This window comes from Acinonyx jubatus, chromosome B4 (genome assembly GCF_027475565.1).
Source record: "Acinonyx jubatus isolate Ajub_Pintada_27869175 chromosome B4, VMU_Ajub_asm_v1.0, whole genome shotgun sequence".
NCBI classification, from domain to species: domain Eukaryota; kingdom Metazoa; phylum Chordata; class Mammalia; order Carnivora; family Felidae; genus Acinonyx; species Acinonyx jubatus.
The window spans coordinates 80,918,503-80,933,374 of NC_069387.1; the positions used below are offsets into that span (position 1 = coordinate 80,918,503).

General features: G+C 42.2%; 1 protein-coding gene and 1 long non-coding RNA gene across 2 annotated transcripts in view; one reads left to right on the top strand and one right to left on the bottom strand.

The window, feature by feature from the left end:
• The window catches only part of LOC113602854 (uncharacterized), a 24,105-nt gene extending 21,767 nt beyond the window's left edge, over positions 1-2,338 (bottom strand). Inside the window, exon 1 of the long non-coding RNA XR_008300280.1 lies at positions 2,249-2,338. This is a non-coding gene — a long non-coding RNA (uncharacterized LOC113602854). The remainder of the gene's footprint in view (positions 1-2,248) is intronic.
• Positions 2,339-2,464: 126 nt separating this feature from the next.
• Positions 2,465-4,392, top strand: RPS26 (ribosomal protein S26). The gene is made up of 4 exons (XM_015085160.3): positions 2,465-2,621; positions 2,886-3,063; positions 3,833-3,963; positions 4,281-4,392. Exons 1-4 carry the CDS (start codon positions 2,619-2,621, stop codon positions 4,314-4,316), a joined length of 348 nt encoding a protein of 115 aa, XP_014940646.1. The 5' UTR covers positions 2,465-2,618; the 3' UTR covers positions 4,317-4,392.
• The last annotated feature ends 10,480 nt before the right edge of the window (positions 4,393-14,872 follow it).

Genomic DNA, 14,872 nt, shown 5'->3' on the forward strand with positions numbered 1-14,872 from the left:
GTCTCCTTGGACCTTACCCTTTCACCTCCTCCTCTTCCTTTGGTTTCCTCCAACCCCCTTTTTTAAAGAGTTTTTCTCCTTTCTCAAGGGGAGTTAAACTAGCTTTTGAGACTTACTGCAAAGCATTTTGTATATGTAATATATTGTAAGTAAATATTTGTGTAACGGAGATATACTACTGTAAGTTTTGTACTGTACTGGCTGAAGGTCTGTTATAAATAAACATGAGTAATTTAACACCCTTGGTTGTTTTTGTAGACTTCCTTTGCTGTAACTTTCTGCTGGGAGGAAGGGGGGCCTCCTTGCTGTATATTGTACTAACTACTAAACGTTTTGAAGGTGAACAAGTCTAAGACTAAGAGGAAGCCAAATAAGAATGCTCAAGTTGTTCCCACAGAAGAACAGATTTTTCGACCTACAGTGGGAAGTGGAGATTTTCCTACCAGGAGTGCCTTCAGGATACAGAAAGCCCAGCTTGCCTATCCGTCCAAAGTAGAGATTCATCAAACATTTGTAGAGTACCTACTATATGCAAAACACATTACATGCCTAGGGAGATACAAGTTACAATAACATGACAGATTAAAACAATAGGATCTACCACTTCCTGAGCATCTCATAAATGCCAAGTGCTGTGCCAAGTATTCATTTAATAGTAGAAACCACCTACAAATAAATGATCCACCACATTACTAGTGAAGAAATAAAAACCCAGAAGAGAATAAATAACTTGTCCGAGACTCATCAGCCAATAAATGTCAAAACCCAGATTTGAACCCAGGAGTGTGTAACTCCAAAGTCTGTGTCCATACCTTTATGCCAGGGAATGCAGCCACTGAAACTCCTAAGTTATAAAAATCCAAAGAAAAGCCAAGATAGGAACATTAACTTGATTCTTAAATCTTAACTATTTTCTGTCCCCTTCACGCTGCACTTTTTTCTGTTTTATCTCACTGCCAATCCATACACTAACGTCTGCCTTCTGTTTCCCATGAGACTATATTGAAGTGAAAATTGAAGACACTTCCATCTAAAGTCTATCATTTTCTGTGCCTCATTAAAACTAACAAATTCAAAATTGGGAGAGACCATGAATATAGTTGTTCTGAATCCAAAACAAAGTTAGAAAATAAATTTTAACCCCAATAAATTGGATTAGAGATTAAAAGAAACTGAAAGAAAAGAAAAAACAAAACAAAACAAACACGATGGGTTTCTTTTGAGAGAAAGTAACTGGTGTTCAGACTCCAGAATGATTCATGAATGAATTGTGGATCTCCATCTGTACCATCTTGGGTCTGAATTCTGGGAGGTCCACTTGACACTCTAATTTTTTCATATTTGGAGACAACTGGGTGGTTGGCCGCCCATGGATAGCATTCCGGCTCAAAGCTGAAGACTTTCTGAAGACTCTTCAGAGGTAATTGGAACTTATATGAATGAAAGTATGTTTCAACCATAGGCCAAACTCATCACGGGAGTGATGAAATCACTTCAGTGGGGCTTGGTCAACATTTATTAAAGCAAAGTATAAAATAGAACATATCATTGCACTTTACGTCCTAAGGCAAGTACTGTTTCATGAAGTCTGTGTTTGCGTTTTGTAGGTTTGTGTATTTGTGTTTGTGTTTGTATTAAGTACCAACGTAAAATATATTTCTACTATGGGTGGAATCAAAATTGTTGAAGTTACTGTTCCAGACTATATACCAGCATCCATTTTTTTGTTGTTGTTAGGTGGGAGGCAGCATAGTGGAATGGAGCCAGGACACCACCTACTAACTCTGTGACTTTTCGGCAACCTCAGTTTTAACGGCTCTACACCTCAGTTTTTCAATCTGCAAAGTGAAGATAATAATAGTACCTCCCTTATAGGTTTGTTGAAGGTAAAATGAGTTAATATTTATAAAGCGCTTACTACAGCGCTTGACACTATGCTAACAGGATCCAGGGATTTTTTTTTTTAAGTGAATAAAAAACAGCCCTAACACCCACGTACTTCCCAACGGCCCTTCAAAGGGTTTTGTCCGTATTGGAAGGAAGAATTAACAAAACGTTTTGTTCCCCAACCCACTCCCGTCCTCCGTTTCTCAATCCCACACCAAGGACTATGACTGTCAGAGAAATAAGCCGAGAGCGTCCCCCGGTGGCGTAGCTCCGCTTTCGTTCTAAGTGGTCGCAGCCAAGGGCCTGCCACCTTCGCACTACAACTCCCATGCATCCCGCCAACTCTGACCTTTAATAGTACGGTTTGTGGTCTAGTCCCGGGCAATATCTGCGTATAGCGTCGCAAAAACAGGATAATTACAACGCCCAGAATTACTTCCGGGGTAGGGTGCCGTGGTGCTTGGTGGGAAACGTATAACCCTAATTTTCTTCCGCCAGCTGGTTAAATAGTCCCATGGTCACTGTCTGCCACGGATAACTAAGCTCGAGAAACGCCTTTCTACCCTAGATTGCAGCGTAAACGCGGGATAATAAAGAAAGTTTGAGTAAAGTGGGTGGCCGTTCTTGGTATGTGTCTCCTAAATAGTCTTCCTGTGTGAGCGGAGGGATTTCGTGCTATATAAAAGAGCCGGACTGAGCTCAACGTCCTCTCTCGGGGTCTCGTTTCCAAGATGGTGAGTAGTGGCGCGTGGTGAGTGCGGGTGTCCTGGTGAGGACCGAGAAGAGCAGATTTGGGGGGTTGGGGATTTCAAAACCTGGGCCATGGTGGGGAGGACACAGAGTGTGTATATTTGTTCCGAACTTGGAGGGATTTGCGGACGGACTGAAGGTCTCAGTGGAGCCTTTTTAGGGGCTGCCGGCGAGGATTGAAGCTGGTAGGAGGCTAAGGTTGGGAAAGTTGCGTCCCCTTTATAATAAAGACCTTCATTCTGATGCAGACCAAGAAAAGAAGGAACAATGGTCGTGCCAAAAAAGGCCGCGGCCACGTGCAGCCTATTCGCTGCACCAACTGTGCCCGTTGCGTCCCCAAGGATAAGGCCATTAAGAAGTTCGTTATCCGGAACATAGTAGAAGCCGCCGCGGTCAGGGACATTTCTGAAGCGAGTGTCTTCGACGGTGAGTGAGCTCTTGGGTGCAGCCCTTCCCCACTTGCAGGCTCTTTTCGTCGGCGCGTTTCTGCCGCGTCCCAGGTACCTTCTATGCACTTTTAGAACTGTTGACGGTTAACAGAGAACGGTATTTTTATTATGTATTGTTCTTTTTTTGTTTGTTTTTTGGGTTTTTTTTTCACCCTTGACTGGGCGGTGTCTTTTATAATAGTGCAGTCTTTGGGTCATCGTTTGTGGCTCTTTAGAGGGTGAGATTCTAATGTGATAAATGTAGCAACCTTCACGGATTGTTGAAGAACGTTTGAATACTTACGAAAATGTACAGACTAAGTCTTTTGAATAATGTTTCAAGAATGAAGGTAGTCTCATTTGGTCAAAGGTAGACTTTTTGTAGCAATAGGCTTCCTGTGGTTTTGGTCACTTTTTCTTACAACAAATTAGTCTTCCTAGGGAAGGAAAAGGGGCCCAAGGGACAGACAGTGGGATTGGTGCAACTGTTGAAGGAACTGGATTGATTCTCTGTTTATTACATGTAGGCTGTGGATTTGGTACCCATGATGACAAGATGGGTTAGTGTAGGGGTCCGGGAGTGTTCATTTGTGAAAATGCAGGTGTGTCAAATTATCAGAAACTGAACAGTTGCTTTCCAAGTGCAACTTTGTAGCTATGCATGAGAGACACTTAACTCTTTGTTTTTAACTGATAGAATGAAGGAGAGAACAAGTGCAAAGTGGGTATGATATCTACTGTTATGCCTCTTACTTTCTGTCTCTTAGCCTATGTGCTTCCCAAGCTGTATGTGAAACTGCATTACTGTGTGAGTTGTGCCATTCACAGCAAGGTAGTCAGGAATCGCTCTCGTGAAGCACGGAAGGACCGAACACCACCACCCAGATTTAGACCTGCCGTAAGTATCCTGAAAAAGATGTGGGAGGCAGAAGGGTGATGGACAGAAGATAACATGAAGATCCAGGGAATATCAAATTAAGCCCTAAGTAGGTATGGTAGATGTAAAACGTCTGCTTTTGAAGTCTCTTCTAAAGAAGAATTGTTAAGAGTTCCTTTCCGGTGGAGTAATGTGAATGGTGTGCACCTACCAGTTTTCCTTGTATCTATGGCCCAAGTGCATTGTCAGTGCTGGGAGGGTAGTTGTCAAGTTCTTTGAGGGGATATTCTGTCATTGATGTTTTTAAAATTTATTCTTTGTTTTTTTCCCCTCCCCAGGGTGCTGCCCCACGACCTCCACCAAAGCCTATGTAAAGAGTTAAGTCCTTAAGGATTGAAGAAAAACTGTTCTCTGGAAAAATAAAATAAAACAGAGATTGTACTTTATAAATAGCATGTTGAGTGTATCTGTTGTCAGAGTGGGAGTTGTATGTGTCACAAGTACTGTAATTACTTTCCATTCAAGTGTGGAGTGCTACATGGTCTTTTCATGGGGGAGAGAGTTTATCCATGTAAGTAAAACCTTAACTTGGTTTCTTTTGTATTTGTATCCTGGGCCTCCCCAACTTGCATAGCATTGTGGGGGGTGGGGGTAGGGTTAAAGGTACCTCTGGGTGTTAAGTCAATGCCACCATGCCTAGTGGATTAAGTTGGTGTCTTAAAAACGGGTGACGAGGGGTGCCCTGTCTAGGTGGCTCAGTCGGTGGCGTCTGACTCCGTTTCGGCTCAGGTCATGATCTCGTGTTTCGTGAATTTGAGCCCTGCATCAGGCTCAGCACTGCTGATGCCGAGCCTACTTGGGATTCTCTCCCTGTTTTCCCCTCCCTTGTTCACAGGTGCTCACTCTCTTTCTCTCTCACAGGATAAGGAACTAGGAGGGTAAGGGAAAACGAGTGAGGAGTACATCAGGAGATGCTTTAGACTAAGGTTGTGTTTACCTCTAATGGGGGACATAAAAAGACTTTAACAGGAAGTACATAACTTGGATAGCTTTTCAGAGGATCTGTATTTCGGATCTTTTATAAAATTAACCTTTTTTGGGATTGGTCTGCTGCTGGGCTTGTTTTTGGCCAGCTTTCGCCTTTCTATGGTGTATTTCTCTGTGAAGTAAAGATGTTAAAATAACATTTCGGGCACCTGGCTGGCTCAGCCACTGGAGCATGCGACTCTTGATCTTGGGGTTGTGAATTCAAGCCCCACATTCGTATGGAGATCACAAGTTTAATTGATTTATTTTGAGATGGCATGTGTAGAATGGTGAGAGAATCCCAGGCAAGCTCTGCACTGTCAGCACAGAGCCCAATGCAGGGCTCAAACTGTGAGATCATGATCTAAGCTGAAATCAAGAATGGGACACTTAACCAACTGAGCTACCCAGGCGCCCCACTTAGAAACCTTTCTTTTTTTTTAAGTTTTATTTTGAGAGCATGCCAGTAGGGAAAGGAGAGCCAAGAATCCCAAGCAGGCTCTGCACAGTGCAGATGCAGGGCTCAAACTCCCTGAAAGGTGAGATCATGACCAGAGCCAAAGAGTTGGATGTTTAACCCACTGAGCAATGCAGTGGCTTTTTTTAAGATTATATATTTCTTAATGTTAGTTTTGGGGGAAAGTTTGCACACAAGCTGAGAAGGGGCAGAGAGAAAATCTCAAGCAGGCTCTGTTCTGTCAGCAACAGAGCCTGATGCAAGGCTCAGACCCGTGACCCAAGCTAAAATCCAAGAGTCGCTCAACTGAGCCACCCAGACACCCTGCTGTTTATATTTATTTAGCACATGCGTGATCAGGGGAGGAACAGAGAAGTGGGGAGAATTAGAAGCCAGCTCTGCACTGTCAGCACAGAGCTGGATGCAGGGCTCCAACCCAGAAACCAGGAGATCATGACCTAAGCTGAAATCAAGAGTCGGATACTTAATCAACTAAGCCACGCAGGCACCCCAGAGGTAACCCTGTTAATTGAATTCTTCAACTGGGGAAAAAACCCAGAAACTGCTGACTCCCAACTTTGCTCATGGTCAGCATACCAATGCATATGCTGAAATAGCAGTGGCAAATGCTGAATTTGTCAGAACAATGTAGATAAGAATATCTGCATCCTTTGGGGAGGCCCATGATACTGTCTGTTCTTTTGTTCCTGTAGGCCCTTTACACCAAAGGTAAACACTGGATAGAACACTGAGGTAAAAATGGATGCTAAACTGGTGCTCTAAAACTGTAGCTTGTTCAGTAATGCCAGGCTCAGATACTAAATCAAGGCCATATAACTACTTCCAGGATTTTTCTTGAAATATGGATAGGCCGTTTTGCAGAACTGGGAGTTTAAAAGTTGATTTGTGCTTTTTTTTTTTTTTTTTTTAAGATTTTAATCTACAACAATTTGGGGCTCAAACCCACAACGCTTTAAGATCAAGAGTAACCTTACCAAGCCTAGCCATTTAGGTGCCCCTGATTTGTGCATTCTTGGTGCGTGTGTGCGCACACACGCGCGCACATGCATACATTCTTAAAAAGTATGAACCTGCGGCACCTGGCTGGCTCAGTCAGTACAGTGTGCAACTCTTGATCTTGGGGTTGAAAATCCAAGCTCCGTGTTGGAAGTATAGGTTACTTAAAATCTTAAAAAATACACAATGATCCTGTCTCCAGGGATTGTACATTCCAGAGCCTAACTGGACTATGAATAGGTTTAGCAATTTCTCTACTTGCAGATAATCTCAAATTCATTGAAATTTTGGAGTGCCAGAGATGACTGATAAAAAAGCTATTCATGTGCTTCAGGCCCTAAAATAGCCCCATTCCACCTCCCAACCCAACACCCGTTGCAAATAATTCAAATTCACGCCTTGTCTGGTGGACAATCAGGTTATCGCTCCCATGTATGGGAAAGATCACATGCTGTGCCACCAGAAGTGACCCACAAGTCAGCTTAAGGTTCTCCAGATGTTGACAGCAAAATGAACAGCCTGCTGTGCTTAAGCTATTGTGGACTAAAGTAGCAGTTGGTTGCAAAAAAGGTGGTAGAGTCATCTGAGTCCCCACCTCCCACTCCCATCTAGTTTGAGTGGACTTATTTTTGAAGAAGAGAGTGTGAGCAAGGGAGGAACAGAGAGAGACAAATCTGAAGCAGGCTCCAGGCTCTGAGCTGTCAGCACAGAGCCTGATGTGGGGTGTGAGATCATGACCTGAGCCAAAGTCAGTGCTTAACCAACTGAACCACCCAAGTGCCCCCCTAACACTTAGGATGTATCCTCTAGTCTCCATTTGTAAAGTATTCAAGCCAGGTAGAGGTCTCTGGGATATTCCAGTCTTTGGTTCTTTTCTTTAGTTTATACATTTAGCTTATTCTTTCAGTAACTATTAGGTATAGAGGAGTGTCTACTTCATCTGCATCAACAAGCCAATAGGCTTGTCAAAGGAAGCTGAACCAGCGGATGAAAGAACAGGCTAGAATCTAGATTCACTCATTCAGTAAATGTTACTTGCTGATATGCTTGGCACTTCATTTCTCAGGCCAAGTCCCCCACATTAAACAGAGCTGTCTGGTTAAGAACCCAAGAGTGGACTCTTAGATGTGAATCTTCTGCTTCTAGCTCTGTGACCTTGAATGAGTTACCTAACCTTTCCAATTTTCTTTTCTTTCTTTTTTTAAGTGGGCTCCATGCCCAACCCACAACCCTGAGATCAAGTCACAAGCTCTACCAACTGAGTGCCAGCCAGGCACTCCTCCAATTTTCTAGTTTTTAGGTGGCCATTTTTTTTTATTATTATTAATTTATTTTGAGAGAGAGGAAGAGGGAGCATTCCAAGCAGGTTCTGACAGAGCCCAATGTGGGGCTCCAACACAGGAAAGGTGAGATCATAACCTGAGCCAAAACCAAAAGTCATGCTTAAAACCTGCTGAGCCACCCAGGCGCCCCCACGTGGTCATTCTTATTTCATAGTATTTTTGTGAGGCTTAAGTGATAACAAAACATTTATTCAAGAAATACTGTGTTAAGTTTATTTATTTTTGAGAGCAAGAAAGTGTGAGTAGGGGAGGGGCAGTGAGAGGGAGAGGAGGAGAGAGAATCCCAAGCAGGCTCTACACTATTAGCGCAGAGCCTGACACAGAGCTTGAACTCCTGAATCATGAGACCATGACCTGAGCTGAAACTAAGAAAGAAATATTTTTTAAAAATGGAAAAAAAGGGAGCACCTGGGTGGCTCAGTTAAGGGTTTGACTTTGGCTCAGGTTATGATCTCACATTCGTGGGTTTGAGGCCTACGTCAGGCTTTGTGCTGACAGTTCAGAGCCTGGAGCCTACTTCAGATTGTGTCTCTGTCTCTCTGCCCCTCCCCTGCTCACACTCTGTCTGTCTCTCTATCAAAAATAAAACATTAAAAACTTTTTTTAAAGAGGGAAAAAAAAATATTGAGTATCTACTATGTGCCAGCCATCTAAGTTTTATATAAATGGCCTTATACTGATAAGGTTGATAGATAACATTTGATCAAAAAACAAGAAAGTGAAAGCAAGCCATTTGAATAAATGGGAAAGAGCTTACTAGCAGAGGGAATACCAAGTGTAAATGTCTTCAGGAAACTGCCTGGCATGTCACAGAAAAAGCAAAGCAATCTGGCTATATTCAAGTGAACTAGGGGGAAGTGGTTTAGATATATAATACTTTATATGAAATCCTTAAGACCTTACTTGCTTTGGAATTGATTTTTACTTTAGAACAGTAATATAGAGCATATACTATTTAATATATAACATCCTTAGAGGGATCTGGAGCAGCACCCAGGATAAAACACATTACTATTTCTGCAGCACAATGCAAGAACAGTCATGTAAATTACCCAACATGAGTTTCGTGTCAGGTTTTTTGCCATATGCGTTCCAAAAATCTTTGGTTTAGAGCTGTTTTATTTGTCATCTTCAGATAAGAGATTGTGTATCGGGGTGCCTGGGTGGCTCAGTTGGTTAAGTGACCGACTCTTGGTTTCTACTCAAGTCATGATCTCACAGTTCATGAGTTCAAGCCCTGCGTCGGGCTCTGAGCTAATGGCATGGAGCCTGCTTGGGAGTCTGTCTCTCTCTCTCTCTCTCTCTCTGCCCCTCCCCTGCTTGTTCTCTCTTTCAAAATAAAATAATATTTAAAAAATTATGTATCTACCTATGGTATACAAAGTTAGATCATGTGGGTCCTTATAGGCCCTGGACTTCACTCAAAATGTGATGGCAAACAATGAAATACTACTTCACACCCACTAAGATGGCTATAATAAAAAAGACAATAACAAGTTCTGGACAATGTGTGACAAAGTTGGAACCCTTGTACACTACTGGTGGGAATGAAATGGTACAGACACTTTGGGACACAGCCCTCAAAAAGTTAAATTTACCATATGACCAAGGTATTCCATTCCTAAGTATATACCCAAGAAAACTGGAAATACATATTCACACAAAAACTTATACATGAAATGTTCATAGCAGCATTATTCATACCAGCCAAAAAGTAGAAACAACCAGGGTTCCTGACTGGTTCAGTTGGTAGAGTATACAATTCTTGATAATGAGTTCAAGCCCCACATTGGGTGTGGAGCCTACTTAAAAATTTTAAAAATAAGTAAATAAAAAAGGGGTGCCTGGTTGACCATCTGACTGCAGCTCAAGTCATGACCTCACAGTTCATAAGTTCAAGCCCCTCATAGGACTTTGTACTGACAGGGCAGAGCCCACTTCGGATCCTCTGTCCCTTTGTCTGTCCCTCCCCAGCCTGTGCTCTCTCAAAAATAAACAATAAAAAAAAAAGTAGAAAAAATCAAAATGTTCATTAACTTGTGAATGGATAAATAAAATATAGTATGTCCATACAAAGGAATATTTGGCCATAAAAAGGAATGGAGTGCTGCTATGTGCCACATTGATGAACCCTGGAAACATGCTAAGTGAAAGAAGCTAGTCATAAAAGACCACATGTTGTATGAGGGTCCCTGGGTGGCCCAGTCGGTTAAGCATCTGACTTGGCTCAGGTCATCTCACGATTCATGAGTTCAAGTCCTGCGTGGTGTGAGCCCCACTTCTCTCTCCCCCAGCCTCTCAGCCCCACACTCACTTGTACCCTCTCTCAAAAACAAAACAAAAAACACATGTTGTATGATTCTATTTACATGAAATGCCCAGAATAGGCCAAATTATAGAGACAGAAAAGAGAATAATGGTTACCTAGGGATAGGGAGGTTGGAGGAGAGAGGAGTGACTGTTAAATATATGGGATTTCTTTTAGGGGTAATGAAAACATTCTAAAAGTGATTGGTGATACTTGCACAGCTCTGTGAGATATACTAAAAACAGCTGAATTGTACACTTTACATGAGTGAACTATAGCTATATGAATATAGCTCAGTAAAGCTGTTACAAAAATAAAGTGATAGTAATCCATTGGGGGAGCACAGCGGTGACATGATCTGACTTAGATCTAGTGAGTTCATGATCAATCTTGGCTATTTTTTTTGTTTGTTTTAGAGAGAGAACACGACCTGGTGGAGGGGGAGAGGTGAGAGACAGAGAATCTTAAGCAGACTCCACACTCAGCAGGGAGCCCAAGGTGGGGCTCAATCACAACCCTGGGATCATGACATGAGCCAAAATCAAGAGTGGACTGAGCCACCCAGGTGCCCGGCTATTTTTTTTATTATACCACAGCTACCTCTGAAATGCTAGATGAGTACTTCCCAACTTCAAACATTTGTATACTTCTGTTGGTATTTCTGTCATATCTAAAACTGTCATTTTCTTTAAATTGATTCACCTTTATATATATTAATCATGAAAAAGGATTCTATATGATGAAATTAGTATTCTAAATGGAAAACTAATAACTCTTGCCATAAATAGAAGGTAATGCTTTTTTAAAAGCAAACTACATAATCTTTTAAATTAAAAAAAAAGTTTATTGCTATTTTTTTATTCCCAAAATGGTTTTTATCACCGAAGATGGTACCGCCAAAGTCATCCCATGTATGTCTATGGGAAATGTTTCTTCAGCTGTAAACTTACGAGGTCAGAGACAATGTCTAGATGGTCAATTATATTGCCTGACATACAGCAGGTGCTCAACATTTTGAATAAATAAATATTGCTAGGCTTATTGAAAAGTCAGGGATGAATGAAATAATCTCCTAAGATTATTTCTGCCAACTGAATAAAATTCATTCCTAATGTCACCTCTAAAAAGCAGGATTCAAAGATCTTGAGGGTATGGGGCACCTGGCTGGCTCAGTCGATAGAGCATATGACTCTTGATCTTAGGGGTCCCGAGTTACAGTCCCACGTTGGGCGGAGAGTTTACCTAAAACATCAACAACAAAGATCTTGAGGGTGGAGTTTGGGACTCTGCATTTTAATAACACCCCAAGTGGTTCTGATACAAGTGATCTGCAGACCATACTTTGAAAGATATTAAAGAATTGTACTAGGAGGGTGCCTGGGTGGCTCAGTTGGTTGAGTGTCCGACTTCGGCTCAGGTCATGATCCCGTGGTTTGTGGGTTCAAGCCTCTCATCAGGCTCTGTGCTGACAGCTCAGAGCTTGGAACCTGCTGTGGATTCTGTGTTTCCCTGCCCATCCTCTGCTCATGCTCTGTGTCTCTTTCTCTCTCTCAAAAATAAATAAATATTAAAAAAAAAAAAGAATTGTACTAGGAAAAGAATATGCAGGATTGGTTTGCTCTAGTTTGGGAATATAAGCATGGAAATTACAGTGCTACTTCAGTCATGATTGGTGGATGGAGAAGTCCAACATCAGTTGGGAGAAAGGGGAACCAGAAAAGAACTGATTGGAAAAAATAAGGGTGGCTGAGGGACTGAGGGTGTTGAGCAAGAAAACAAGATCTGAAGGTATAGGGGAAGTGGTAAAACATATAATGAAATATTTAAGACACACAGCAAATTGTCTATATATCCACCTCCCAGCTTAAGAAAGAAAAGGTTACCTGTAGAATTGGATTTCTCTGTGAGCTCCCCACTGATTGCATCCCACTCTCTTCCTCTAAGTGGTAACCACTAAACTGAAGTTTCATCATTCAAATGAATTTCTTTTTAAAAATTGTTTGGGTAGGCTCCACACCCAGCATGGAGTCCAGTGTGGGGCTTGAACTCACAACCCTGAGATCAAGACCTGAGCTGAGATCAAGAGTTGCACGCTTAACTGACTGAGCCACCCAAGAACATGAATTTCTTTGTACTGATATTGTGTATGTATATATTTCTTCACATCTTATATCAAAGCGAAAATGTAAAGTAGGCAGCTGGATATAAAGGTTTGGAATTTAAGGGAAAGAGGCCTACATTGGAAATAAAAATTCGGGGATTATCACTTTATTATTATTATTTTAAGTTTATTTAGAGAGAGAGAGAGTCTGTGAGTGTGAGCGGGGGAGGGACAGAGAAAGAGAATCCCAAGCAGACTTTGCATTGTCAGCACAGAGCCCCATTTGGGGCTTGATCTTGCAAACAGAGAGATCATGACCTGAGTCGAAATCAAGAGTTGAAAGCTTAACCAACTGAGCTACGCAGGCGCCCCTAGGGATCATCACTTTATAATTTTTTTAAGTGTTTGTTTATTTAGAGAGAGTGGGGAGAGGGACAGAGAGAGAGGGGGAAACAGAGGATCCGGAGTGGGCTCCACACTGACAGCAGAGAGCCTGATGCAGGGCTCAAACTCATGAACCATGAGATCATGACCTGAGCTAAAATCAAGAGTCAGATGCTTAACCAACTGAGCTACTCAGGTGCCCCTATAATTGGTTTTTAATTCACGAAACTGGATGAGGCTACCTAGAAAGAGAATATATAGACAGGGGTAGGGGGAGAGAGAGAAGTCTAGAGGCTGAATCCTATATACTACTGTAAGGTTTAATAATCAGGGAAGTGAGAAGAAACCAGCAAAAGAGAAAAGGAAAGGCCAATGATGTAGGAAGAGAACTAGGATATCATAAGTGAATAAAATGTGCAAGGAAGAGCAAGTAATTAACTGTGCCAATTGCTGTTAATAGATTAAATAAGAATTGAGAAATGACTATTGGCTTTAGCAACATGGAATCATTAGTGACTTTGATGAGAAGTTTTAATGAAATGGTGTGGACAAAAGCATGATAAGAATGGGTTCAAAAGAGAATGGGCAGAATGTGTCTAACATATATTATTGTTAAATATGATAATAATTGTAAAGAGAGAGAGAGAGAGAGAGAATGGGAGGGGAGAACATTGGAGACATCTTTTTCAAAGAGTTTTGCTGAAAAAGGAAGGAGAGAAATAGGGCAGTGGCTGGAGGAAGAAGTGGGGTAAAGAGAGGGATTTTATAGAATGGTAGAAATGTCAGCATGGTTGCTTGAGAATGGGAAAATCGAGGGAAATAGAGAAAAATAGACAGTGTAGGCAACAGAAAGAGCCATGTCCTTGAGCAGACAAGGGGTGGAGTCCAGGGCACAGGTGGAGAGGTTGGCCTTGGATAGGAGCATGGACAGTTTATGTACAAAAACAAGAGAGAAGGTAGAATATATAATCCAAATGAAGTAGGAGACAAGGTCATCACCTGAGAATGAGAATACAGGGAAGGGGAGTTGGAGGTTTGAAGAGAGAGAGAAGAAAGAATGAAACAGGTATCTGGGGAGTGGAAAGTGAGTGGACTAGGGAATGCAGTGGGATGTAGTGTGATTGCCCAGCAGCACTAGAGGTTAGAGGCAGGAATTTAAAGTGAGACCAGTTGGCATGATCATGTACTTTTCTCCATCTATTCAATTGTATGAGTATAGATCCAAAATGGATAGAGAGTTGGATTTAGCCAGAGCTGTGGGTTAGCCAAATGAGCACACTGAAGTGAAGGGGCAAAGGAATTGAGAGTATATTCCAGAGAGTGGCTATACTGATGGACCATGGAAGTTAAGGTAGATAAGGAGGAAAGATAAGGCATGGGGAGGGTGAGGCCCAATGGAAAGGACATGATCAATGGGTTTGACTTCTGGTTGGAGTTAGGACAGTAAAGCTGATAAAAATAAGAGGTCAGAAAGTATTATGTTCATTTTTTTTTTAATTTTTTTTAACGTTTATTTATTTTTGAGACAGAGACAAAGCATGAATGGGGGAGGGGCAGAGAGAGAGGGAGACACAGAATCAGAAGCAGCCTCCAGGCCCAGAGCCGTCAGCCCAGAGCCGTCAGCCCAGAGCCGTCAGCCCAGAGCCCGACACGGGGCTTGAACTCACGGACCGCGAGATCGTGACCTGAGCTGAAGTTGGACGCTTAACCAACTGAGCCACCCAGGCACCCCTAGAGTAGGATGTTTAAAATGGAAATTATGGTGGGTTTTCAGTCACTAGTCAAGGGTCCTTTGGGGAGATCCAGGTTTCCTTTAGAGCCAATGGTGAAAGGAATGTCGAAGACGGGGGATTTTACTGATAATGAACTCTGATTTCAGAGGGCTGTGAAAGAGGAAAATAGGAAACAAACAAACAAACAAAAAACAAAGAGAAGTTCTAAGGGTACATCCTCTTCTCCAAGTTAAAACACTACCCAGACTACCAGGATCCCCGCTGCCTGGATTAAAGTTGGGTTAAAGATGATGTATGTCAGAGACAGGAAGCCAGCCTCATAATTTCAGTACTGAGGAGTGTTCATAGTGGCAGCCTAGTGCAGCAGTTAGGAGCTCAGTTTTGCAATCTAACAGACCTGAGTTTGAACCCTTCTTTTTCTGTGACCTGGGGCAAGGTACTTACTGAACCTCCATAACTTCATTTAAAACTTGTAGGGGTGCCTGACTGGCTCAGTTGGTAGAGCATGTGAGTCTTGATCTCAGGATTGTGGGTTCAAGCCCCACATTGGGTGTAGAGATT

Excerpts from the sequence above, each read along its gene's own strand:
- RPS26 (XM_015085160.3), top strand. Across the intron at positions 3,064-3,832 it reads TGAAGCGAGTGTCTTCGACG|CCTATGTGCTTCCCAAGCTG; the intron begins GTGAGTGAGCTC and ends TCTGTCTCTTAG. Across the intron at positions 3,964-4,280 it reads CACCCAGATTTAGACCTGCC|GGTGCTGCCCCACGACCTCC; the intron begins GTAAGTATCCTG and ends TCCCCTCCCCAG.